Raw genomic sequence first — 26802 nt, 5'->3', positions numbered from 1 at the left:
ACAGAGCAAATCTTGCAATTTTACAGCAAAAATTTAATTAATGACTGAAGTAACACCTGACTGTGAAACTCATGCCCCACCTGAAATGGAAGAAGCCAGGATCTCTCTGCCAAATGTTTTTATTTATAACTGCTTTTATAATCTCTTACAATGATAGGCACAATGTAAAACATGTGGGGTTACTAATATTTAATGTTTAAAATCTAGAAATGCTTTTATCTAGGAATGCAAGCTCTGCTGTATTTCATTGTTATCTAATGCTTAGAGAAAAAAATAAAACAAACAAAAAACCAAAAGCCAGCCGACAAAACTCAACATTGTCCTTTTTCTGTTCCCGGAAAGCCTTTCATCAAGCCTTGAGTTGCAACAGCTACAAAGTCCACTGTGTGTGCTGGGAAGCTATATTAGTCTTCAAACAAGAGCTTGCTCTTAGTTTCTGGGAAGCCCTGGCTGTAAAGGAGGGTGCTTGACATGTTGTAACCACGTAACATCAATTCGTAGTTTCAGGTCTTTTCTAATGTGAGTGCCATTTGCTCTCTCTCCTTTATGCTGCTTCCATATGTCTGTTAGCTTCATCATTGCTGTATGTTTTGCATAGGGTCATGTTCAAGGAACAATTTAAGACGTGGTTTGGCTCAAGGTATTCATTTTTCCCTCTTGTGGAATGCAGAAGGGAATAGTACTTGTTGCAAACCACAGCTATTCAGCTGGAAGTACAGACAGGAGAGAGAAAATGTCTTTGTTCATACACCTCCCTTCCTTTTTAAAGCCCATCCTGTATTCTTTTCATTGACCATGGACTGCTGCAGTGTAGCCATTTGGACAGCAGCTCCTTCTGAACAGATGTGCATTACTTCCTTTGAGGCTGTGTATGAAAAGTGTTCCCTAACAATAAAAAACATTGTCTTAGACACTTCATGGTAAATTTGAAAAGTCCTTTTTGCTTTCTACAGCTAAATGTAGACTTATTAGCACATTTCAGTGATTTTTTTAGGACCAGGTGCCCTTACTTCACTGGACACTTTTACAATATATTGTACAATATCAGAGTGCAAACTATGTATAAAGAAGACAAAAGGAAAAGGAAGACTAATGTTTGTGATGCTACTCTAAGAAGTACCAGCGGTGGCAGGCCTACCCATATACATTTCAGCTTTGTTAGAAACACTAGGAGACAATTTGTAGGGAGATGCAAAAGCTTAAGTAAATATCTCTTAAGTTTTGGGTAGCAGGCTGTCTCTGAAATGAACCCATTTTTAAAAAAGATGCATTTGTGCATTTTTCAGAAATAATTTTCCCTCATTTGGATATGGTTTTGTGTGATTTGGAATGATATATTTTCTGTCTCCTCATACAGTAGACTGTTTGAACTCCTATGTTGGAGAAATCACATGAAGAAGGTGAACAGAGTTTGGATTTGGCTCTGCAATGACAGTTGTATTAACATGAGTACATATTGGCTGAAACAAACGGTGTGGTATTTTCAGGAGACATACTTTCTTTTCTTCAGCATATGGGTTTCCATGAAGGTTTGGCTCTATTCTTCTCTGCATGTGAGGCGAAACCAACAATAAGCTCCATGAGACTGTGGTGGTCAAATACCAGAGCTGAGAATTCACATCCTGTGCTTGCTGCTTGTCTTCAGGAGCAAGAGTGCTCTTATGGAGCAAAAGGACTTCCCTTTGGGAGTGCCAGTGTGGAGGGGAGGATAGGGCGGATTTCACTATGTCAAAACCTGCCAAATGCCTCTGAATGTCCCTATCTTGAAAGTGAGGGAATGCAAAGCTGAACAGATGAAAGAGGAACCCCAGATAAAGTGCATGCAGCTCCTGCAGCAAAGTGCCCTGTAAAGCTGAAGGCTACCATATAGCTGTCTGGTGCTGTCAGCTCAGCACAGGTATGCTTCATCAAGCCTTTGAAACTTTCCCTCCTTCTGGGTAGAGTTCACTGTGATCTCATTTTCAGCCCTGTCACCTCAGGTTTAATTCAGTTCAGGCACATGATTGCCTTACATGCTGGTTTGGTTTTTTTTCTCATGTTTATTTTTGCATGATAAACAAATATATTTCAGGGAAAAGTTTCTGGTTGTGGAGATTAGAAGGTTTATTTTGAGAGATATTTATGTGCATATTTATATGCAGAGAGATTTAAATGCAAATTCAAGTGCCTAAGCTTTAGCCATCTGCCTGCAAGGCAGAGGACTCCTGGCTTCGTCTTGTTCTCCGTGTCTTCATTGGAAGGAGCAGCTTGTGGTACTAGACAGTGCTCATGATGTCCCAGCCTTTTTTTAATGCACATGGGAATACTTCTTCCACTCATCAACCCACCACCTCCTCCCTGTCTTGCCTTTCAGAAACACTGCATTTTAAGGCACCTGTTCTCCTTACATTTACAGCTTACATGTAAGATGGGTGCAACATCCTAATCTGTTGGGAGCCAGATACTTGCTTCCCCCAGCAGCTTTGCAGCCTCCTTTCCAGTGGGTTATTTGCTGCCTTATTCTGTTGTGGTTTTCATTTTGGAGTTTTACCTTTCCATCTGTTACTGTAACAATCCCTTTATAGATTCTCCTGTCTTTACAGTGCAGTCTGGCAAGTAGAAACACATGCTTGGGTAAAGGAACCAAACAATACACAGTAGCAATAAAATACAGTTAATTTCCCAGGGACAGAGACAAGCAGGTAGCAAGGATATCTCAGGTTTGTATTTTTTCAAGAGCTTTCAAGGTTTTATTTTACTGGATGTAAATAGATAAATATATATAAAGGGATGCATATACATATATGTACAGATGTATAGGAGAATGATGTCCTTACTGTAAGTCCCCCTTCTAGTATAATGGCACTTGGTTGGACTAGTCAGCCAGCAGTACAGTGGGGTTTGAAACACCAAAAATGTTCTAAGTGATAATACAGAATTAATGCTTTTCTTTTTTTTATAACCCCATGCCTTCAGTAGTGCTGTGGTTCATGTTACAAGTGCATGAAATTAATTCAGTGTGCATAAGCAAAAAGAAGTGAACATTTTGCAATTACGTATTTCTGACCAGATTTTCCTCAAGTATGCTTCTTGACTTTCTGAGCTCAGCAGCGTGTGCCTGTTCTACAAAGGGCTTCAGCACATTATGAACTTTTGTTTTTGCAAAATTACAACTCAGTTAACTTCTTGCCTACACACTTTACTGAAACAGGGTGTTGTAAAAGCACTAAAAACTACATAAAATTATTATTCTTTTCTGTTTGTTCACTGTCATAGTATAGCAGGTGTTTGGCACAGGTAGAAGATGAACTGGTAAATGCCCTTGTCCACGCAGGTTCAGCATTTCAGGAATCAGATGACAGAGTGCAGATCTCTTGTCATTTTATAGAAGGGCAGTTATATTGCATTAAAGTTGATTGAGGTGAGAGCTACGCGGAGACAGCAAGCTGTGCTGCCTCCCAGGCTACCCTGCTTTCAGATCCTGCAAGTACAGTTGAAATATGAAATGAAAATTCCTCATACATCATCAGGACCAACTGTGTTTTGGCCATTCCCTAGCGTTTCAGCAGAGCCTGAAAACAAGCCTGTAATCTGCTCCATGTCTTATAACTGTTGCATGTGCTTGTTCTGAACCAGACAGCTGCCACCCCCCACCACCATCTCTGGGATACTTTCCCACCCCACCCTTATCTTATGCATCAATTGCTCTTATCTCTCCTGTCTTCTCTATTGTCAGGGTTGTGGGAAGTACACCAGGCCAGGGGGCTGCCTTGTGCCCCCCAACATGTTGGCTGCCCTGTAGAGACTGTGCTGTGGGGGTGGATGGGATGAGGAGCTCAAGATTCACTTGAGATTGGCTTTCAGAGACTGTACCATGGCCAGTGGGTCAAGCAGCAGGTGATGGTGGCGTATTTCCCTTTAGTAACGTCACCCTCTACCTTCACCCTCCGCTCCCCGGGACAACTTGCTTCCCTGGCCTCCCACCACTTACTGTACTGGCTTCTTGCTGATGCTCCCAACATGTGATGTACACTGTCTGCTCAGTTTGGTTTAATGGCTGTTTGGCTTGGATTTTTTGTTGTTGGTTGTGTCTTTACCAAATCTCATTGCAGTGGTTGCTTAATCTGCAGGCAGATTTTGAGGGCTTGAGAGGGATAAGGACATTAACATGCACAACATCCCTGCTCTTCTCCAAACCACAAAGCCATTAATAGGGGCTTTTTATGCTTGTATTTTGATTCCAGACTGCTAGAAGAAACTGGATAGATAAAAACCTGTTATTTTCTACCTTTATAGCTCGAGCTGTGACTGCAAAAGCTACAGCCAAGCTATTCCAGCCAGTGGACTTCAAACCTTAAACGTGGGGCTCTTCCAGTAGAGATGATGTGTGTTTTGATCTCTGCAGCTATTCCTGGCTCTGTCTTTTGGCAGCATGAAGGAGATGCAGGTCTATTGTGCTGGAGGTTTGTTATGTTAACATTTACTCTCTGAGTAGTGGATAGAAGGCACCACCTCATTTTGCATCCAGAGACTGCTTGAAAGGCCTCTTGACTAAAGTTGGCTATACTTAAAATGTTAGGAGGTTTTTTTCTTTTGGAGTCAGAAAGAAAAATAATGTTAGTGCCTTATCATCTAAGTAATAGTCATCTGACTTGGGTCTGCAAGATAGATGCTAACCATAGCCTCCATGAGAAATGGACTGCTGCATCAGATCATCTTTCCAAGCTGGCTCAGAAATATGAGGAAGGCACAAGATTTGTGTTTGATCTCTCTGTCTGGTATTTCCCTTACACTTGTCTAGGCTGTGAGGGAAAGTATGCTGCTTAGAAAACTTACTCTGTTCAGCAAGATGTCTAAAGTCTGACAAAGGCTTTGCGCTGATGTCTGAAATGCTAAAATTATTCTTTTTCTCTGATGCAGAACTAGTCGATGGTTGAGAGCTATTTTGAGCATTGTGATAATAGTTATGGGAATATATTTGGATAACGTTATCTATGTATAGCTGTGTTCCTGTCCATTTGTTATGTTTTCATGTCACATTGTCATCAAATACCTGATAATACCTCATCAAAAGAAAAAACATAGTGTATGTAAATCATCTGTGTTAAAATTCCTCCTCCAGAAAAGCTGTGGTCTTAATCAGTGCTAGCCTGTGAAACTGAGACAAAAATCTCTGAGTACTTCTTTATGGGAACATAGTGACAAAATATAGCCCTACTCACCTGCTTTCTCTCATCTCTGCCTGTAATTTTTGTGGCTGTTTGTCAAGACTGCTTATGCTTACTGAAACAGAAATGTTCATTAGTGGAATCTTGGGAGGCTGTCCTGTCCCATTTTGCATTCAAGGCAGGGTTGTTGCCTGCACTGCCTCAGGATCCCCCTGGCTTTATGTGAGCCTTGAAAACCTGAGGATTGAGAACCCAGAGCCTCCTATTCAACCTCTGTTCCTAGTGCTGCCATCACCTCCCTGTCACAGCCTTTTCCTGAATGCCCACCTTCAACATCCAAGTGGGCTGTATGATACCGTGGTCCCTTTTTAACTTCTGGATTTTCACACACTTTTAGCTATCTTTTTTTTTTTTAGTTGTTGCTTAAAAGATTGATTTAAAAATTCGTGTTTACAAAAGGGTTCTGACATTTTTAAGCAAAGATTATGAAAGTGGTTTGTGAAGGAGGGAGAAAAACTCACTACTTTGCCTTCCAAAACAAACCAAAACAAAGCCAGACAAAGCAAATGTATTACCTTTTTAAAAAAAATCTCTGCTGCCTCTCTGCATTTGCTGGATATTAAATTGCAAAATATAACATAGAAATAGCCCTCACTGAAGGGAACTGTTTTTGAGTTTCCACTGAGGAACTGGTTTCGACTGAAATAAGAGACTGGAACTTTACGTAGTATATACAAGCAGTATAATTTGTTCCCATTTTCTTCTTAAAGCAGATGGTTAAGGAAGGCTCTTCGTAGGATGTATTTCCCTGCCATACATGCTGTACAAAATAAGAAAAGAGAACAGCAGGGAACTGTTCTCTTCGCTCCCAGAAGAACCCGTGGCTGCATGTGCCTTTCCCGCTTTCACACAGTGCATCTTGTGAAGCACAAGAGGGACAGTTTGTATTCAACAGGGATATATGCAAGTAGTCCCATTTTTTCTGGAAAAGAAGTTAACCAGCTCAGCATACATGAGTTTCATGTGAAACATTGGGGTGTTTGGCAGGGCCAAATGATGAGTAACAGAAACCACGCAAGAAGTCACGGCAATCTCTGCCAATCCAAGGGATAGAGTATTTCAATGCAAACCTTTGTGCACCTTTGGTGGCCCAGCACCAGAACAAGCTTTGTGTCTGGAGTTGGGGTTTGGCAGGGTAAGAGTTATTTTGGAGTGGAAGCTGATATCCTTTGGATCCAACGCATGGCTACTCAAATTCCACTTGAAAGCTTTAAATCTCTTGCAAAAAATAGATGGAAAGCACAAAATTAAGGACGCATTCCATATTTGTTTGACAGATGAAATATGATCAGTGAGGCCACCATGCAATGTGTTTAATAAGATGAGTACAAGAGAAAACAATACAACTTCCAATCATAAAAAAAATCTTTTTCTAATTGCTTTGTAGGTGGTCTTTGAGGCTTTGCACAATCTGGAGCCTCGTGGGTATGTTGTCGGATGGATCATTGCCATCAGTTTGCTAGTGGGAATTCTCATCTTCCTGTTGCTGGCTGTGCTCTTATGGAAGGTAAGGTAACAGATGCAATATAGACACCAATGCTAATCCCAGGGAAAAAAAAAAAGCTTAAATTTATCCTTGCATTTAACATCCTTTTGTTTTAGGAACGAAATAATTGTCCACTCAATTGCAGAAGCCATTGGCCAGAAAAATTATTTTCATATCCAGGCTTTTGTGAGGGTCAGGGAGAGACTCATGATGTACAGAAGAAGTGGCCTTTTTTTTTTTCGGGCCTGGTTATTAAATATTGAAACCTCTGATACCATTTCAGGACAAAGGAGGATCCCTCTTAGAAACATGCTGTTACCTCACACTTAGGTACTTGGTACATATCTATGATTTTCTGATTACTGAGACTCACTAATTTCCACAGGTTTTTGTGAAAATTAGGTCAACTTTGCTTGACTAGCTGAAAGATTGGGTGCATGCCTAGCAAAATCTGGTGGGTAACTGCTGTTTTCAAGAGGTAAAGATCTGGGGGGAGAGGAGTATCCAGCAATAAATTCTTCAGTTCCCTTAAAGAGAGAGTTGCAGCTGAGTAAAATGCAGTACCAGAGCAAGAAGCACCGGGACCTGTAAAAAGCCAACCTTCACACCATCTCTGATAAGACACAATTCTTGTACCCAGGCACTGTTACGTGGTAAAACTGGCCTGATGCTGACAGTCAGCAGCAGCCATCCAGTGTGGTAAATATAAAGGGTAAGGAGCTTCAAGTGTTTTAATTCCTCAGTTCCCTGTTACCAATCCATAAATTTCAAAGGCCACGGCCAAGGTCAGGGACTGTCTTTGAGAGAAGTAAATCTCAAATGCACAGATGGGAACGAGTCCAACCTCATTTTGCTTCCTGTGGCTGAGGTCCAGCAGCCTGCTTCATGCTGTTCAGCAGCATGTGTGCTGCAGGCTCTGCTCGCCGGCTGTGCTGGGGCTGGAGGTCACAGCCCCTGTGTGCTGCACAAGGACAGATCACTGCTGGTTGCCAGGCTATAAAATGAATTTACAAACCTGGGCCAAAAAACTGGCCATGCAATCCTTATTACAGATTGTGCAGATGTGTGTATAGCTGTGTTATAGATTATACATCTACTTCATAGATTATATACATTTTATATGGGTTATAGATTTAGAAGTATTTTTATAGGCGGTTTTGAAGATACTTAAGCATATACTGGCTGGGTCAAATTGACTGTGCTTTCCCTTTGGAAAATAATTCAAGACCATGGTCTATAATATCTCTTAACTTTTGCTTTTCTGGCGTGTGGGTAATGCTTTTGCTTTTTTGGAAAAAAAAATATTTTGAAGAAAAAGAAACACCTAAAAAAAATCTGTGGAATTAAGATGGCAGAAAGCTTGTAAGAATGGAAAAATGTGAGATTGGAAATGGCTCAGTGTTTATGTCCTAATAACACACAGTTTTGAAAAAGGAGTTACTGCTGCTGATACCTAGATGACTGATTTCATGTGGCTCGTTTCCTGAGGGTAAAAGGACACTAGATGAACTGTTTGAAAATGTGCAAGATAAGAGGAACAGCACCTTTCACTGTGAGTCCCCATGAGAATCAGACACAAGTTCAGTTCTTGGTCTCTACTAGAATTAATGGAGTTCTTTTCTTCCTGGTTTAATCTTTAGACTTGAGCTCTTTTAAATTTTATAAGGATCATTCATATACACATTAAGAAGCTGCCATTTTGTTGCATGAAGTGACAGCAACAAATAATTATAACTAACACCAGGCCTATATAGACCTTTCTGCATGTCAGTGTTAAAGCGTTGAGGCAAAGCAAGGTGAGATGCCCTGTGCAGAGTCCTGTGGAAGAGATGGCAGTAAAAGCCAGGCTTTCTTAGCTGTACTCCAGGGCTTAATCCACATAGTTGCATGATTACTAAAGGAACTTATAATTCAAGGTTTTGTTTTAGAGAAACGTGATTAAAAGTGTGTAGCTGCTAGTGCCAGCCAGTATTTTCATTTAAGTCTTAGCTTGGAAAATAAATATACTTAGGTAACACTTTGCACTCAGTAGTTGCTATATTTATAAAAGTTACTGGCAATATTAAAGTTGTCTGAGATAAAACTGACATGGGAAAGTTGCAGTCCTACAGAGGAATCTTAATTGTCTGATTGTAAATATTTGTTAGACATAATTGGCTGATATATCCTACAGTCATTCCTAAATTTTATGTATGAGGAAGTAAAAAAAAAAAAACCCACACATACTGGAAGTGGTTTAGTCTTTATCTGGGGAATGAAAGAACAGATTTGAATTAGATGGAGTTTGGGGCATCTTAGAACCACTAGTGAGAACTAGAAATGACCCAAATTTTAGGACTAGAGTATAAACTGAATTATATTTTTAGCAGGGAATTAATTAGAGCTTAACTGTGATCTTGGAAGACAGCTGTTTACACAAAAGAGAGCTGGAGCAAACTCATTCTAAGGGAACTGAGCACTGGCAGCAGGTACAGGGCTTGCTGGCAGTGGCTGTGTCTCAGTCCTCTGTGGAAGGTGCACTCTTGCTGTGTGCAAAACTGCGCCATGAGTGGTGCAACACAACAGACAAATCCTCAAACACGCTGGTGTTTGGCAGACAGAGCAAGCAGCTCCTTAAAGTTGCAGAAAAATATTAGAATACATGTATATATTTCACATGACGCACTGCTAGACTTAACGGTGTTTGCTGGACTAAGATCTCAGGGCCATTCCAGCACAAAATCCTGGATATACAGAATAAGGTTGCTGTGCATACAATAAGATGAAGATGGTAATTATTTAATTATTTGTAGGTCTAAACTTGCCCAGTTTAGGGGCTTGATGTCAATGGAAGTGATGATAAATGCCTGGCTGTTTCACTTCAAATTAAAGCTTTTTTATTCACATGCAAGACCACAGATAGCTGTCCTTATACACACATAACAAGCTTTTTAGAGTGAGCTTGATAGGTTTTTTGACTGTCTTTGTTTCTCTGTTTAATTTAGTATTTCACATAGACACTTGGTTTAAGTTTGTACGGATTCAGAAGTGGTGAACACCTTTTCCCTCACTGTACAGGAGATGCTCTGTGTAAGGCAGACCAGCAAGAGTTGCCCCACTTTTGCTGGATAGCCCAGCTTTACCCTGCCACTTGGGGCTATTTGTATCTTGTTGATCCACTCTGGATGCCTTTGTGCAGGCATCCATGAGGACGTGCTCCCACTCTTCCAGGTTCCTCTGCAGTGCAGCTTGCTCTCCCCACTCATGCCTTGCCTGTGGTCTCCCACGTGCAAGAGGAGCAGGAGGGGCTCTTGTGCTGTTGCCCACAGCAATACATCTTGTTTTTTACTGCAGAGTTTGGCCTGCACCTCTTTGGTGGCCTCCAGATGCTTGTGGAGAATGGAGCAGGGGAGTAGGTCACTTTGGTTCGGGCCAATTACCCATGTGCTAGACGAGCCCGTGGTTTCACAAGCCCTGGCAGTGGTTCAGGAGGGAAGGGTGGTCACGGCTGGATTATTTTGGGGAGTGCTCTCCCAGACATGTTCCCCTCAGCTGTTAGGACTGCAGCCCTGTAGGGCGACAAGGTTCCCTTTAGGCACAGTGGATTTATGCACACATAAACCAGGGGAGAATTGGCATAGGCCATGCAAATGAAAAACTGAAGCATAATATATTATAACACAGTAAATATTCTATTAATAATAGTAGTACTTTACAGTGCTATGGATTGAAGTTTCTATGTTTAAATTGGCTTGAGCTGTGGTATGAATTATTCAAGCCATATCATTTTAGATAAAATGCACAGAAAGAAAGAAAAAAATGGTTTGTGCCCAGAGGATATCAGAGAGGATGTGTAAGTGAGTACCAGACTGGACATTTGGACAGCTGAGTGATCTGTGGAGCCAATTGTGAAAGTGATTTGCAAAACAAAGATTTTTATATTCATTGCTGTGACATTATTTTGTTCCTTTGTGGCATGTTTAACATTTAAACTTACTTATCTAGACATTAAGCTTCTTTCCGAATTGAGCCTGTCCCTGGGGTATCCAAGCTCTGAGTTGTGTAAAAGGAGGTTTCTAGGACCATTATATAGCTTTTGGATTCCTGGGGCAAAGAGTTGGTCTCTGGGTGTCCCATATGTAATAAGATACTCTTCTTCTCCAAACCCTGGATTTTTTACATGATTGCAGAGAGGAGAAGTACACGCAGCATAGCACCCACATATGTTGGTTTTTAATTAGCTGGAAGGTTTCTGCTCTTCAGTATGTGCTAGACAGAATGTTTTTTTGCCTTTTGTTTTAAACGTTTTTTCACTAGTTTTAGGAGAAATATTGTGAAGATAGTAGTGTCTACTGAGCTGAGTTAGTGCAGGCTTAGAGCTGGCTTTTTCCAACAGGGCTTACGAATCCTATCAAATGCTGGACTTGCAAGATCCTCATTTAAGTGAAGGCTGTATGCATGGATGCAGCTGTTTGCTAGCAGAGCTTTAAGGGACAAATTTTTAAATGTAAAGCTTTCTTTATTAACTAGAACGTTCTATTAAAAAAGCCGGACAAACCCAAGCAGGTTTTTCAAAGGTGTGTTTGGGCTTCTTGCTTGGAGAAGCCTTATGGCTCTTTTCTGTGACTGCACAAACACTTTGATTTCCCTACATGCAATAGTTGCCCTTGCCTCACATATTGTTTCAGCATTTAGAAAACATCTGAAACTAACCAAAGCCAAAGCTAACTTGAAATTCATCTAGGTAGCAAAAGCCAGTGTTTTCCCATTTTTTGGAAGGAGACACTTTCCTATACTTTGGGCCTCAAACATTAAGTCTTTTTACAATGGGCCAAAACATACAGCTCACCTTTTTCCAGCAGAGGAGAAAAAAAAAAATACAACACACCAAACCCCAGCACTTATTCTCTGCCAGTGGTTCCTCTATCCTGTTACAAGCCCCAAAACATTTTCTTTCCCTTTTATCTAGAGGTCCTTTGGCAGAGGCTAACCACCATCTCCTGGCCAGTCCTTGTACCAGCCTCCTTTCCTGGTGGCCAGATTTTGGAGTAGTAGTAGCTCTGCAATGAAATAAAACTGCTTCCCCCAGTACCCCCCTAGCCCCCTCCTTTCCCAGAGTTACATAGGCACATGCATAGAGTTATTTCATCAAACCTCTTTGGATTTTGGCATAGGGGAGAAGTCTGGCTTCTCTCTCTCTCTCTTTCTCTCTCTGTGTATATATATATATATATATAATTTCAGCTCTGTATATCTATAATCTATCTATATATATAATATTTCCAGGAAGAGTACTTTTCAATTAAAGAAGTTTCCCAGGTGGATGTAACTTACTTGTTACCACAGCTGCATAGCTTTCAAACATTGATTTTAGAGGTGGGAACAGAGAAGCCTGTTCAAACTGTGTGGTGTTTCATGTCTTTGAAAGTTGTGCCTATTCAGAGTTCACATGCTTCTTCCTTTCTGTACATCTACTTCCAAGAATAAACCACTATTTATTGTGGTGATGCTTTAAAAATAAGGATCATATTTAATGTTCAGATAAACAAGGCAGTTGGCTCAACTCACTGTGAGAGAATTTACTCGGGGCTACTGATAAGAAGGGTGGAGATGTAGATGGGTGCACAAGCTGCCTAAGAACTTGAAAAGGGAAATCTATACTTCTCCTTTTTCTTCTCGGCCTTTGTTTTTTGTTTTGTTGTTTGTTGTTGTTGTGGGATTTTTTAATTATTATTTTTCTCCACCTCAGTTTAAAACTATATCATCACTAGTTTCTCATGCTTTCTTCCAAGTTTCTGCCCAGCTTTGTCTTCTCATTTTTCAACTCATCTCACTTACAAAAGTAAGATCCTTACTTGCAGGAACTAAATAGCACTGTCATGTCTGTGCATCAAAACTGCAAATATTGGGACTTAATTTGTGTACTCTGAAGTTCCTCTTTGTGTAGTACTCAAATTATTGTATTCTGTAGAGGTTTTCTGACAAACTTTTCATGTTGTTTTTGTTACCCATTTATCTAGTTGCTTCAAGTAAGCTGATTACTTGCTATTGCATATGTAGGCTTCTCAGGGATACAACTTTTTTGACATAGATTTTAGGCTCAGTAGGCCTACAATTGGAATTTTTCAATATTATTGTTATAAATAATAAAAATGCAGTCAGGTGATAATAAACTTCTGAGAAAACCCGTATTACCTTGCAAGCATGTGTGGATCTTCATTATGTATAGCGTGAAACCTTGAGGAAATGGCACAGTGGGAAGTGCTTTGTTGTCTGTTTAGATAATGACATTTTCACCAGGCAGAAGTCAGGTGGATGATCTGAAGTCTGCATATGTTCTTAAAGAACAGACAAAGCTGTTTTTAAATAGTTTTTCTTGCACCAAAGTGAGTGTCACAAAATGTTTGTAGACCCTTGGCTTCCCAAGACCAAAACAGTTTGTATTCTGGCAACAGTGGCTCACGTGTTGTGTTTTCTACGGTACATTATTGGGATGATTTGCTGTGCTCTTTGAATTCTGACCAGATATTAGAGGAAGATTATGTTTGGACATCTTCTGTTTGTTCTTACACAAGTAAATAGTTAGTGCTGCTTTCTTTTAGCCAAAACACTGCCTTCCCCAGTGAGTTTGCTGGCTTCCATGTAATATTTGTTGACCAGCCTCAAGAGCAAGGTTGGCACCTTTTCAGAGGTCGTATGTGTCCAGTACTTGTGAAATGCCTTTGTTATCTTTCCTGATGAAACGAGCAATGTAAATGGGCAACAATAATGTTGCATGTGAGCATTCTCTGTGTTCTCAGTGTCCTCCAAATGGGAGCTGTGCATGCCAGGGCACTTTGAGAACATCACAGGCATTGCAGCTATGTCGCTCTCATCCTGGCACTGTGCAAACAAATTGAAGCCACTGGCAAGAGAGGGACTGGGTTGTGGTTCAGAACATCTTTCTGAACAGAAGAAAGATAGCCACCGTTTTCAGGAGCCCAAACCAGAATAAGAACATGTGTGTAGACTGGAAAATTACAAATGAGTACCTAAGGTTCCAAGGTTCCCCATTGCCAGAACACAACATGTCTATATTGGATGTCCTTAGCATCCCTTAGACCCAAATGCCAAGAACAGAGAAAATGTGACTTGCATAGTCCGAATTCTCGCTTCAGGCTTGATGTCACAGTGTGAAATGCTGTGTTATGACTTAGACCAGCCGTAGCCATTTCCTTCTGGTTCAGCTGAACTCATGAAAATAATCTATTCTGATAATTATGAACATAGTGCAACTTTCATTAAAATATTTTGGCAGGTCAGATATATCAAAATATAATTGTTATGCTACTTTTTATTGATTCCAGAAATAGCTTTTAATGTTTAGTCTCTGGTTTTCAAACAAAGCTGGAAATATTTTATTTATCTTTTCTTTGAAGAGGAAATGGAAAATATGGATTGACATATGTTATAAATTAATTTCACTTACAGCAATGGTATGCCTAACTACTGTCCTATTCCCTGCTGAGGTTTAAGAAATCTAGTAATCTAGTAAAATCTAGTATCTAGTAATTTCTCCAGACATATCTGCAGTAGACGTTGTGTTCTTTCAAATTTTTGAGATTGATAATGAAATATGAACTTGGAATGATGACTGTGTTCATTCTATGACTCTTTGAAAAATAAACTACTTAAATTTTGCAATAGGAAAAAAATATTTAAACTATTTGGAAGTGTTTATAAGTTTTAATGTTGAATAATTAACTTTTTAATTACACGTATAAATATGCTGGTAACATCTGTCATAAAAGTTACTGTACACAGTTACCATCCTGCAAGAAGTTCATGCTTTCATTGCACTCAAGTTACCAGAACTCAGCACTGGAAGATCTTGAAAGTCCAGTTATTTAAGTTCTTTTCATTTCTAAAGTACAGTAAGTACTAAGTCCTTAACAAAATATATTATGTATGCACAAGTTAATCAAATTCTAAGCGAGTATGAGCCTTGCCTGAGGCAAACTAGATTTTACCTATATGGTAAAGATATTCCAAGGGTAGGCACCAGAGTGATCAGCTTTATTCACCTCATTAGCAGGTAGGTCCATTGAAGTAAACTGAACAACTCCTGGGTGAAAAGCTGCATGAGGAGTGGTTAAGTATTGATCACTGGGCTTTGTTTTTAGAGTGGGAGGACACTCTAGCAGCAGTGACAATAGCAAGGATTGTTATATTCACAAAAACAAAGTGCTAAATTAGATTGTTTGTATCAGTGACTGTCTCTGTGAGCAGTTATCTCTTTTACACATCTAAATGCATCTTCTCCTTGCATGCTGGTAGTCAGAATCTGTGTATCTACTTAGCCTTTGAGTCTTTGAAAATTTGGCCTTTGAGACAGACATAAAGCATTTGGTTAAATTCGTAGTTTATTTAATGACTACTTGAACTAGGTTTATTAATTCACTGACTGTTCTTAGGACAAACAAAAGCACTTAAAGAATTTCTTAGTATTTCAACATTACAAAATAACTACCTGATAATATATGTGCTTAAAAACTATGCTTATTTTACTACCAGTGCATGTAAAATATATTTCCTTCTGAAATCCACTGGAGGACTACAGATCTTTACCCTAGGTACCAACACTAATATCCTAAGTCAGTTATCCAGACTATATGAAAGTAACTTGAAAGTCAAGTGCAATTTTGTGTACATTGCTAATTCTTTTCTACCACAGCAATGTCTGTTGGTTGCAATACATTAGGATCAGATAGATACAGATCCTGGGCATCAAGTTCTTCCATAGTAGCTAAACAAAGTGTTTGTACAGGAGAACTTGTCATTGAGTAAAATGCTGAACTTCTTTTTGCCTCGATTCCCCCATTGCATAAATACATATAGCATTGCATATTTATACAAAGTATATATATTGTGTGTATACAAACTCACACATGCACCAGCCACTTATGGATTGGTGAAGTTTGAAGCATACGTATTTATTTTCTTGTCCATGTTTCACTGAGCAAATGAGGACCCATGTTACAGGCAAGTTAAGGGATTTGCCTCTCAAAAAGTCAATAGAAGACCAAATAATCAAAGCCAGACCACTGGAGCCCTCATGAGTTTACCTTAGACACACTGTCATCCTTCCTCCTGAATATGCAGTTTCTTTTTTAACTGCAGACAGGACATGTCCACTTTCCAAACATGGCTTTTCCTCATAGGAGGACCCAGCTGGTGGCAGTTTGCCAGTCCTTTGTGGAAAAGCTGATACACAATTTCTCCTCATGACCCCTCTTTACTATGGCAAGGGTCCTTTAATTGGAAGGAAGGAAACAGTGCATCCTCTTGGACCTGGTGGCTTGCCAAAATTATTCAGGGCCACGCAAATCCAAGTGCAAAGTATTTTTTCCTACCTTCTTGGTAGCAAAGTGAGATGCACTTGTTAACCAGTGATCATTCTGCAGTAGTGACATCAGGGGCTGCTGCTGCTGTGCCAACTGGTGGCATCTTCCTTGGGGTGAAGCTCCTGGTCCTGCTTTGAGCTGTGATTAGCTGCATATTTTTCTAACTATGGCAGTGTTTATGAGAAGGGAGAAGTGCACAAGGGGCACACACCCAAAAAAGGTGAGGAGAAAGGTAAGCTAATTCTTTCTGCAGGGCCACAAGGTTTGGGACCTCTGCCTATATTGAAGAAGTGTGGCAGTAAAAGATTAATGATGTACATATAGGCTGTAGCTGTTTGTGCATAGTGCTTACAGTAGATGAAGAAACTGTATAATAGATGAAAGACAGCTTAAGACACCAAACTCAAAGTATCTTGTCAAAGCCTCATTACATGGGACATTTCTTCAGTGTTCTTAAATTTAATTTTATTTCTTAGTTACATCTACGTGAGTACTTCCTTTGGTCTCATCTTTTTTACTTACAGGTTTGCACTGTGGTCAGTAACTTCCATTAGAAGAAATCTGTTGGTCAAGCAATACTTTTTGTACACAACTTAGTACCTCAATATGCAATAGATGAGCTCAATTAAAAATTGTGCAAAAAGTGGCAAGTCTCTGATCTAGTTTTGGATGCTGTTTGAACATTGTTCTTCACAAATGTTTATTCCCAGCTCAGTTATAGTCTGCAAACTCTACTATAAATCAAGACATAATGTTTTTTTTTTTTTCAGCAGTGTAAATAGCTGTTGTTGTTTGGGTTTTTTTTCATGTTTCTTAATGGGTGTTGTAAAGAGGAAGAAGACTTCTAAAGAAAACCAACATAACTATTGTTCTACAAACTATTCCTCTTTTTATTTGTTTGGGAGAGTTAACCTCACTGGGCATGATAAAAATTCTGTAGACATTTATTCAACAGTGAATATAACAAAGACAGTGGTATTGGTTGCTCTCTCATCAACTTTGTTTTTTCCCCAATGTGGATTAAATTTTGTTTTGTAATATCATCACTCTTCAAATGTATTTATCCTTGGCACCCTGGAGAGATAGCTGCGGGATGGTAATGCAAGAAATGTCAACTAAATGTTTGTACTTTTGGAGTGCAGAGAAATACAAAGTCCAGTTATTCAGTGATCAGCCTTTGGATGTGCAGATGGAAGTGCAGAAAATAGCAGGAAAAAGAACTACAGTAATTTATTATTATTTTAGTTCAATACCTTGAAATAATTTTGACTGAGGTTTTCAGTTTTTGTGAGTGCTTGAATAATGCATCTTTATGCAAGTGTTAGGTATGACTAATCTATGATTTTTAAGGAATTTAAACCTGGCATCACAGCCAAAGGGAGTTGTGTGTGCCAGTAAAAGATACTTTAAGCACTCAAGATTAAATAGATGCCTTGACAGTAGTGTCACCTGGCAAGAAATAACTTTGTAATAACAGGTATAATTTCCCAGCCTACAGGTTTTCTATTGCTTTATTGTTCATTTTTGCCAGGAACATGCTTTCTGCTCAGCATATACTGTAGATGGCAGTAAGGTTATGCTAGAAAAGGATATGCAGGCTAGAATAACTAAACTAAAGGATGTGGAGGGTTTCAGGGTTTGAATCTAAGCCACCTATTTATAGCAGCTCTAATATTTTCTTGAAGTACCTCCAGAAAGTACTGGTTATAGTTTGTCATTTCTGGTAAAGATCAGGGCAGCTTTTTCTTTCCATTTTGTTTGGTTTTGCCTGAAGTTGTTTTGATTTGTTGAAAAGCAATCAGACATCTTTACAGTTTATCATGGCAGATGTGAAACACAACATTTTGTGGATTCACAGACAATTTAGGCATTCTTTCCTTTCTCTGGTGTGGGGCCTCAATTGACGGTGAGTAACAGTAATAGCCCTAGGATTTCAGGACTATTCCTATATTCTCAGAGTCTTCAGTGGCCCTTTTTCTCCCTTGTGTTTGCACACAGAAGAAATGCAGTAGGACATGGTGGCGTTGGCATAGCAGCTTCTTTCTGCCAGGATTAAGAGTAATGCACAGTGAATGCTGAGTGTTGCTCCTTTCCTGAGACCTTTTTTTCAGCAACACTGACCCGACATGCCCAAAACTCAAGAGGATCTCCTTCTCTTTCCTAAATACTTTTCACCCAAATCTGAAATGCTGGCTGTAATTTGCTGTTCTTATTTCTTAATTGCTGTTGGTGTCTGGTGCCTCTTGATCCATAATAACCCTTCAGCTTCCCATTGTACTCTCTCCCTAAATTCAATGTCCTGTTGCTCTCCCTCTCATGAGGAATGACATTTTCCTCAGACAGAAGCTGACTGGTCAAAGCATGATCATCAGTCCTTTCCTTGGATACAGTGGCTGTGAATTCCCACATTGCATAATGACGTCACAGCCCTGGACTTGAGTATTCCTTTGCCATTTACATACACACGTGTACACACAGGCATATGTCTGTATATAGAGAAAGCAAAATTTGTGAGAACTGAGCAATATTAGAGACCCGTTGCCCATGAAACATGGACTGGAGACCATCTGGCCCATTGAAAAGACCCTTTTCACAGATGAGATTACAGCAATACCCTTGTTAAAGCTTAGGATCTCTCCTCTCCCAGCTTGAAATCCAAGACTGAGTCCCAGCAGTGCTGTCCTCACTGGGTTTTTGAGTTCCCTTCTAAAAGGGCTTTGCATTAGCCATAGAAGAGAGATCAGAGGCTGTAGGTCTTCTGGTGTCACTTCTGCCCCGGGTGACAAAAGAATCAGTATATACTTAGCTCCATATTACACCAATTCTCCTGCTTTGGTCCATGTGTCCTCCTCCTTATGACCCCTGTATCTCCTCACTATGATGTTAAACTTGCTTGTTCTCTCCAGCTTGCCACAGGCACTTGTCAGCCCTCACCATATGGGTTAATATTGCTGTCATTTTAAATGAAATCATTTTATTGTAAGGAGATGGAAATTTGGGCCGTGTGGTATCCTGTGAGGCAATGACTATGTTGTCATTTTTTCATGGCCGTTACCAAAAAAAAAAAAACACACAGACACCTTTCTGGTGATGACAGGGACTCTGTCACATTAAGTGGAAATACGCGGTGTTGACATTAAGGAACAGTACCCTGTAACAAAGCACATTCTTGCCTTTTAGGGATAGGAAATATATCTAATCCCTGACCACTGTCCCCTTAAATCCTTAAGGTCTAGTTTCTCTTTTTGCTTGCACTTAAGTCCGCTTCATAATTTGGGATTATCTACATCATTTACAGCAAGTAAACATATATAGCTTCATAGTGGAATCACTGCTAGGTGCAGGATTTCACGTTTCATTAATATTTAGGTATTCAGCTCTCTTTTTTGTCCTACTGGAAAGCTATACAAAAGCATTCTGTGTTAGGGAACAAAATAGTAAAATACCAAAGCTATAATAACCAACTTTTCAAGAGAATTCTTCAAGCAGATGTTCACAAACAGACATTTTTTTTATTAAAATAACAGTGGGAAAGAGTTTGGTTTTGTTTGTTTGGCCCTCGAGGAAATTAAAAAGCCTTTCTGTAATTTTGATTATATCTTCAAGAGAGGATTTTATTGTACCAAGGATGTGGTTGCATGAAGGATGGAGACCTTAAGGCTTTAAAACCTGTTTTTTAAAGCTACAAATTGAACTTCAGTTTTTTATCTTAGGAAATGAAGTCCTGTGGCAATTTTCTTTTCTACTGTGCAGAGTATGTAGGTCTGTTATAAAAACTGATAATGCAAAAATGGCACCTACTACTTCAGCACATCTGCTCCCTGAACCATATGTCAAGAATATCTGCAGATTCCTGTGACTAAAAGAAGTACCTACAATAAAAATCCTACTGGGGCAGAACAACCGAGTAATAGGTTCTTAAGCTTTTTTGCCTTACCTATTATCAATAAAATAATTCACCACCATTTAAAACCAATAGAATCTAGAGAAACTTCTGCTATTGGCTTCAGGCCTCCATTTAGCTGAAGTATGTTGGCATCAATGGTGAAATTTCACTGGGTTTTTTGATGATGCCATCTTGAGGATGTCTTCTCAAAATACCTACTTTCACTTGTATAACATTGGTGCAAGTACTAGTAATGATATTTTTCTAATGAAGAAAGAATTAGATCTGATTCTAGAGCAAGTTTGAAGAATAGGAAACTAGAAAAACTTATTTAATTCTCTTTTTCTGAATCCTTGCATACACTGTTCTGAAAGATGGTAGGAGGTGAGGGAGACATGGCCCTCCAAAATTCAAGTGTCCCTTTTGTGAGGTGGTTTTTCAGAGCAAAACCACCATTGTCCATATATGTGCACATATTGAGCAGCAAATAAAATTTTGCTTATGGTGGATGGGAAAGAGACTGTATCCATAGTCTGTGCACAAGCCTATGAGCAAACTGCTTGCAAGGTCTAATTCCAGCAACTTGTGGGACCTTTTGGAAGGTCGTGGGTCCACTGTATAGTTGAGATCATAGGCATTTATGTTCATGTCTACCTATTGTACAGTTATAAAGTGGTTGTAGGCATGTGTGTAATGTACATCTATGCTCTCAGCAGGGTACACCTGTCTATATTAATAGCATGCCCTAGGACTGTGGTCCACAGTTACCCACAAAAGGGGCTTGTTAGACCACATGGCGCCAGAGGTAAGAGATGCTACCTGTGTCTGGCCTCATGTTGCTGTGAATTCAGGATTTATGTGGGGGCACTGGCAAAAACCTTGGCTTTAGAAAGCTCTGTTGGAGAAGCACCCTTGGCAATTTGAACAGGCTGCCTTTCATATCCCTGTGAGTTAAAATATACTTGAAGAAAATTAAAGTTGCTAAAGAACTGAAACTAAAAAGCCCAACTTAACAGAAACTTAGTAGTGACAAAACAGCACGAAGTATTCCTACATATAGCCAATTTGGGAATAAAGGATGGTAATAACTGGTTGATAAAGAAAGACTAAAGCACCATGTTTTACCCAGCAGGAGTAAGAAAACAGGTTTAGAATGGTAGGAGTTACATACATTTTTAATTATGATGAACAAAATATTGATTCAGTGGTCTCAATAGTGCACTGCTAAGTTTGAGGAGTTATCCTTGAATGCTTACCAAAGTCTCTTATTAAAATTATTTTTGTTTATTTGAAAGACTTAAAAAAAAAAAAACATCTATGGGAGGTTTTTATCCAAACTGAAATTCAAACCACTTGCTTTTCTTTAGCTAAGTACAGGAGTTGAGGAAACAAGAAGATACGCAAAAATTCTTATCAGCCCCACAGCATCTTGAATGCTTGTGGAGGAGCTATTGTTGATGCTCTGCATTTTGCAAGATCAGGCTTGTATTTTGCCTTCTGAGCTGCAGATTATACAGTTGGTAGCAATGGGACAAGGGAAATAATTTAGTGAAAAGAAGAGTCTGAAGCTATTGGTTTCCTCCAAAGAATCTTAAGATAAATTATCCTTAAATAGAAAATTTGAGATCTGAACTTAAAGTGGTTACTGGCAAGAAGAAAAGTACCTATGGTTGCACAGCAGTGGGCTGATACTTCTGGAGATGGGTATGTAGAAGTGGCAGCAGAGCTCTTCAGAATGGTGGTGGAGCACCTGTGATAGACAGTAGACCAGGCTGGCTTTTCCAGAATAAAGAGTTTCTTACAAAAAAGGCTGATAGTTGGAAATTGGTTTCTGGGAGGTGTGCATACTGTATTCTGCTGATCTCTTGTGCAGTTATGGACACTTGAGAGCACAGTTCATAAAACTCTGGCAGCATTTACTCAGGACCCAAGTGCTAGCCTGGCTTTAGGTTCAGATCCAAATTTTGTATCAGTCTTTATTTGAAAGCAATAAACCTGTATCTGCCTGTTCTGATCTGTCTTTATTAGAAAGACTTCTTTATTTGGTTGTTTTTTTTGTGTTTGTTGGGGGGTTTTTTTAATAATCTTTCATATAAGAGGACTCTTCCCTCAGAGTAGTTAATCTTTAAAGAGCAGAGTACTTGTGAAGATTGGGGACCCAGTTTGCTGTAATTTATACTGATGTAAACAAGCAGCTATAGTTCCAGATTGGCGCTAGGAGAAATTAGATATTGACACCTGTGCTACTTTTTTCAGCACACTATTTTCTGACAAAGTAAGTTTAAATTTATTGACACTGTTACTTACCACTGTCTTCTCTTCTTGATTTGCAGATGGGCTTCTTCCGCCGGAGGTACAAAGAAATCATTGAGGCCGAAAAGAGCAGAAAGGAGAATGAAGATAGTTGGGACTGGGTCCAGAAAAATCAGTGAACTGCCCACAAAAACTAAAGCCCAGTCATGTGACACGTGCTTGCTAGCCTATAGGTCCTGCTCTCGTATCTTCCATATGTGGAAGAAGGAATCTTCTCCAGATTTTTCGGAGACCCCATTGATGCTGTGTCTTTATCACTCCACCAAGCTAGGGAACATATCCTGAGGCAACCACTGCAGCCATGTCAGGTGACTGGAGCGATTTACACTTCATTTAAGAGCTGAACTTCGAACTTTAGTAACCAAGCTGCAGTGCAGAGCAATATTTATGAATCCAACTATGTGGTATACCCTCAGGGGAAGACTGTTACCTAAAAATATTTTTTATAAATATAGGCTTTTTATATTGATTATGTCTTTATATTTGTATCAATGTTTTATAGTTTCTATTGAATAGCTATATAGTTCACTCAAGCACTGATATCTGGCTACATCCTTGGAAACACGTATATGTATATATAAATCCTATTGTACTTTTAAACTTCAATGCAAGAGAGAAAAGAGAGATTTGCAGATAAAAGTAGCTGAAATCCTCATATGCTTAATTCACAAGGCTTGGTAATGTTGTATATAGACCATTTAATGGCAGTAAGCCAAAGTCTTTTCACTATTTCTTTTTTTGAATTGAATTTGGTGTTTGATTTATAAACTAAAGAACCTAAAGCATTACACAAATGTGATGTTTTGTATCTCAGACTGCTCTTTATGGGCCTCAATGGGAGAGGATGAAAAGGCTTCCTCAGTGACAAGTAGCAAGACTTGTAGCTTCCTTTACTCACTGAAGGATGCATCACAGAATGCTTTCCTTTGGAAAGTTTTCTCTCTGCCAGTCTCTTAGTACTTTGATAATGTACTGACTGAAGACTGAACAACTAACAACAATGGAAGACTGAACAACTGAGATACCAGAAGAATATAATTGGGCCAACCACTATGACATTGACAATGTCATTGGAATTAAAAAAAAAAAAAAAGAACTGTATTAGTATTAATGTTAAGAAGGATAATTTTTAAACTACTGTTAATTATTGTGATCTGTTGCTATCAAAGCAAGTGATAAATTGCTACAAGCTATGAATATTGTGCCTGCCTTGTGAGTTTTATACACAAGTCATGAGTTTGTTTATATGATAATTTCAAGAGAGATAAGTAGATGCAAGTATTTAAATGTATGGATCTTGAGATTCCCTGTCTGGGTGTTTCAAGTACTGAATGTCATCCTTCCTCAAGCATTAAGAAAGAAGTTTAGTCAAGATGCAGACATTACTGGATCTCAGATTGCCACTTTGGTCACTGGTAATTCCTTAAAAAATAATTTGTTGAATTAGAAGAAACTTAATTGTAATTAATTCAGCCAATTTTCATCGAAAACCTCTTGGATTTCCATATAGGAATAGTGGAACTCTTTTAAGACTTGGGTTTAGATTCTACTTGTACTTTGCACCTTGTGTAAATAAGAAGTTAGTGTTGTGTTGGTATAAAATCCATGTAAGGGAAAGAAGGGTCGAGCTCTGTGGTAGAAGGTGAAGGAGAAACAGGAATGAACAGTTGCAGAATGTCTCCTTCCATAAGGGTAAGATAAAAGAACTGCTGGAAGTTTGGAAACTTGAATGCAGAGACGATGCAAGAAATCTGCCTGAGAACAGGTCTTATTCTTGCTCTTCCTTGCCAAATTCATTACAGCTTCAAATTTAAAAAAATTAACCACATCCATATTCCTGTTTGCTTTTTTCCCCCCACTGACATCAAGTGTTTGCTCTTACTACAGTATTGATCAATATTTATTAACTTAACTATCTGCACCCATTAAGCAGAAGATGGTTTTTAAGTGAATGAAGTGTATTGATTCAACGTTTGGCAAGAAAAGCTATTAGCCTCATAAGTTATCTTTCTTAAAACAGTCATTGGTGATTTGACAAATTTCATATAACAAATGATCACTTAAGCCAGAATCTGGAAAAAAATCTGCTGAGGGGAAATCCTGTTATGACCACATGTAGTGGACTGCAGTTTTTGCAAGCAAAACCAAAAGACTAGTGGCCTTCAGCCACACTGTTGTATTAGAAGCTATTGAATTCCTCACAGGATGGCATTTCTGACATCAGTTAGTTTTGCTAGTATTTGAACCTCATGTATCTGTATTTTCTGTTGTTCAAAAATACTTCAGACTGACAGAAGTTGGACATGAGAGTGATTCACAGCTAAGATCTGAATAAGAAATTGCTTAAAATGTTTGCCGAGAAAAGAAGTTCACTTACTTAGCTGTAAGAATTTTCAATATCTGCCTTCTCGAAAATTGAGCCTCCCCCCCCTAAATTATTAAAAAGTAGATTTGCTGAAAAAATAATTCTGGGGACAAGTGAAACTATTTGTGTATGTAAACAAATTTGAAAGTTTAAACAAAAATTTACTTTCCAATCTGCCAAAAATACTTCATTACAATATTTTGAAGATTAAGATTAGTTACTCCTTTGCAACATTTTTAAAGTATATGAAGAACAGAGTTTAAAAAGGTAAAATGCCCATTAGGTGTTTCATATTGTGTTGGAAAATTTTTAGGTTTTGGCTTAAGGCAATATTTTTATTTGGCTAAAGTAACTAGCAAACAAAAGTAGATCACATTTAATTGAGCCCACACTGGACTTTTTTTATTTCTGCCTTGAATTGTGTACTATTGATCCAGCACAAGTTGTCACTCAGTGAAAAACTAATTGTTGGCCAGATTAGTGATATATTCTTCAAATAATCCATGAATTCTTAGTATGATCACTGTTAGGTACTCAGTTATTCTGTTGTCACAGTCTCATTTGTTTTTATATATATACTCTTCAGAATTTTTTGGTTGTTTCTTTTTTTCATATTCCATTGTGGCTCTTACTGGGTTGTAGTTAGAGTAAACAAATTTGACAGTGAAACATACCAGTACTTAGTATTAAAATCACCTTTCCAACTCCTTAATCAGCAACCTAACAAGACAAACCAAAAAACCCTGTAATATCAGTGGGTTGCAATGAGTTTCTAACCCAAAGATCTTATTAAAACATAACATACTTCAAGAAGGTATAGAAAATAGCTGTGCTATAGATCTGCTGGGTTTTCGTTGAAATTAAGAAATCATGATAAATGCAATTGTATAAAAATGGAGAGACGTAGTTACTTTGGAAATTGCTTCTAGGGCTCTGGAAGTTCCCATCTGTCAGCTGCTTGTTAGTTCCTTTGTGCTGTACTGCTTGCACAGCAGAGCTGAGGAATTCATTGTACTGTGGTTCTCTCCAGTCAATCAGTTTCAGGACAAAGTCATTGATTGTCTCAGACAACTTCACTGAAAGGTTTGCTGAATTGGCATTGCATTTTATTTTATTTTTTTGTTCAGCAGGGTCACTTTGCACTGGCTCTAAGCTATGCAGGTGGAAGTTTAGAAGGTGGGGCAGTAACGTTTTCATACACATCATCTGGTACCTGAGAGATCCTTTGTTTAAGCCCAGAAGCTGGCAATGTGCAAGGTGTCTTCTTACAGATATACCCTTGACATTTTAGGGGACCTAGGTTTCTTCCTACCTATTAGGGTAGGAAAGAAACAATCTTAGAAAAATACAACCAGGAAGAAAGGGGTAAAAAAATTAAGGAAAATGTCACTTAATGCAGAGCCCATGCTGTTGCAGCCCCATTTGATTTCCATCTTGACACCAAGAAAATCACAGTCATTTCAGAGGTTTGGTGGTCCACAGCACAGGCATGAATTTCACTTCCCAAGAGCTGAAAGCATTTGCCACCTTTCACTTGTGTTTGTGACCATTTGCTGATGATACAAAACTGGGAGGAGTGGCTGACACACCAGAAGTCTGTGCTGCCGTTAAGCATGACCTGGACAGGCTGGAGAGTTGGGCAGGGAGCAACTCGATGAAATTCAACAAGGGCAAGTGTAGAATCTTGCATATGGGGAGGAACAAGCACGTGTATCAATACAGGCTGGGGGCAGACCTGCTGGAGAACAGCTCTGGGGAAAGGGACCTCATGGTCCTGGTGGTCAACAAGCTGACCATGAGCCAACGATGTGCCCTTGCAGCCAAGAAGGCCAATGGCATCCCAGGGTGCATTAAGAATGGTGTAGTCAGCAGGTTGAGGGAGGTTATTCTCCCCCTCTACTCTGCCCTGGTGAGGCCATATCTGGAATACTGCATCCAAGAGCTGGGTCTATTTAGCCCGGAGGAGACTGAGGGGGGAATCTCATGAACACTTATAAATATCTGAAGGACAGGTGTCAGGAGGATGGGTCCAGTATCTTTACAGCAGTGTCCAAGGACAGGACAAAGGGCAATGGGCACAGCCTGGAGCATAACATGTTCAAGGTAAACATAAGGAAAAACTTCTTTACCGTGAGGGTAACAAAGCACTGGAGCAGGCTGCCCAGAAAGGGTGTAGAGTCTCC

General features: G+C 39.3%; 1 protein-coding gene across 2 annotated transcripts in view; it reads left to right on the top strand.

Annotated features, from left to right (window-relative positions):
• The window catches only part of ITGA9 (integrin subunit alpha 9), a 226490-nt gene extending 200490 nt beyond the window's left edge, over positions 1-26000 (top strand). For both annotated transcript variants that reach the window (XM_051611862.1, XM_051611861.1), the window contains 2 exons: positions 6595-6714; positions 22275-26000. In XM_051611862.1, the coding sequence (XP_051467822.1) occupies positions 6595-6714; positions 22275-22373 (219 nt within the window). In that variant the 3' untranslated portion in view covers positions 22374-26000. The remainder of the gene's footprint in view (positions 1-6594; positions 6715-22274) is intronic.
• The last annotated feature ends 802 nt before the right edge of the window (positions 26001-26802 follow it).

The sequence above is a fragment of the Apus apus genome, chromosome 2, assembly GCF_020740795.1.
Source record: "Apus apus isolate bApuApu2 chromosome 2, bApuApu2.pri.cur, whole genome shotgun sequence".
In the NCBI taxonomy this organism is placed as follows: Eukaryota; Metazoa; Chordata; class Aves; order Apodiformes; family Apodidae; genus Apus; species Apus apus.
Note: the sequence above shows the minus strand (reverse complement) of the source record. Positions and strands in the feature narration are given on the sequence as shown.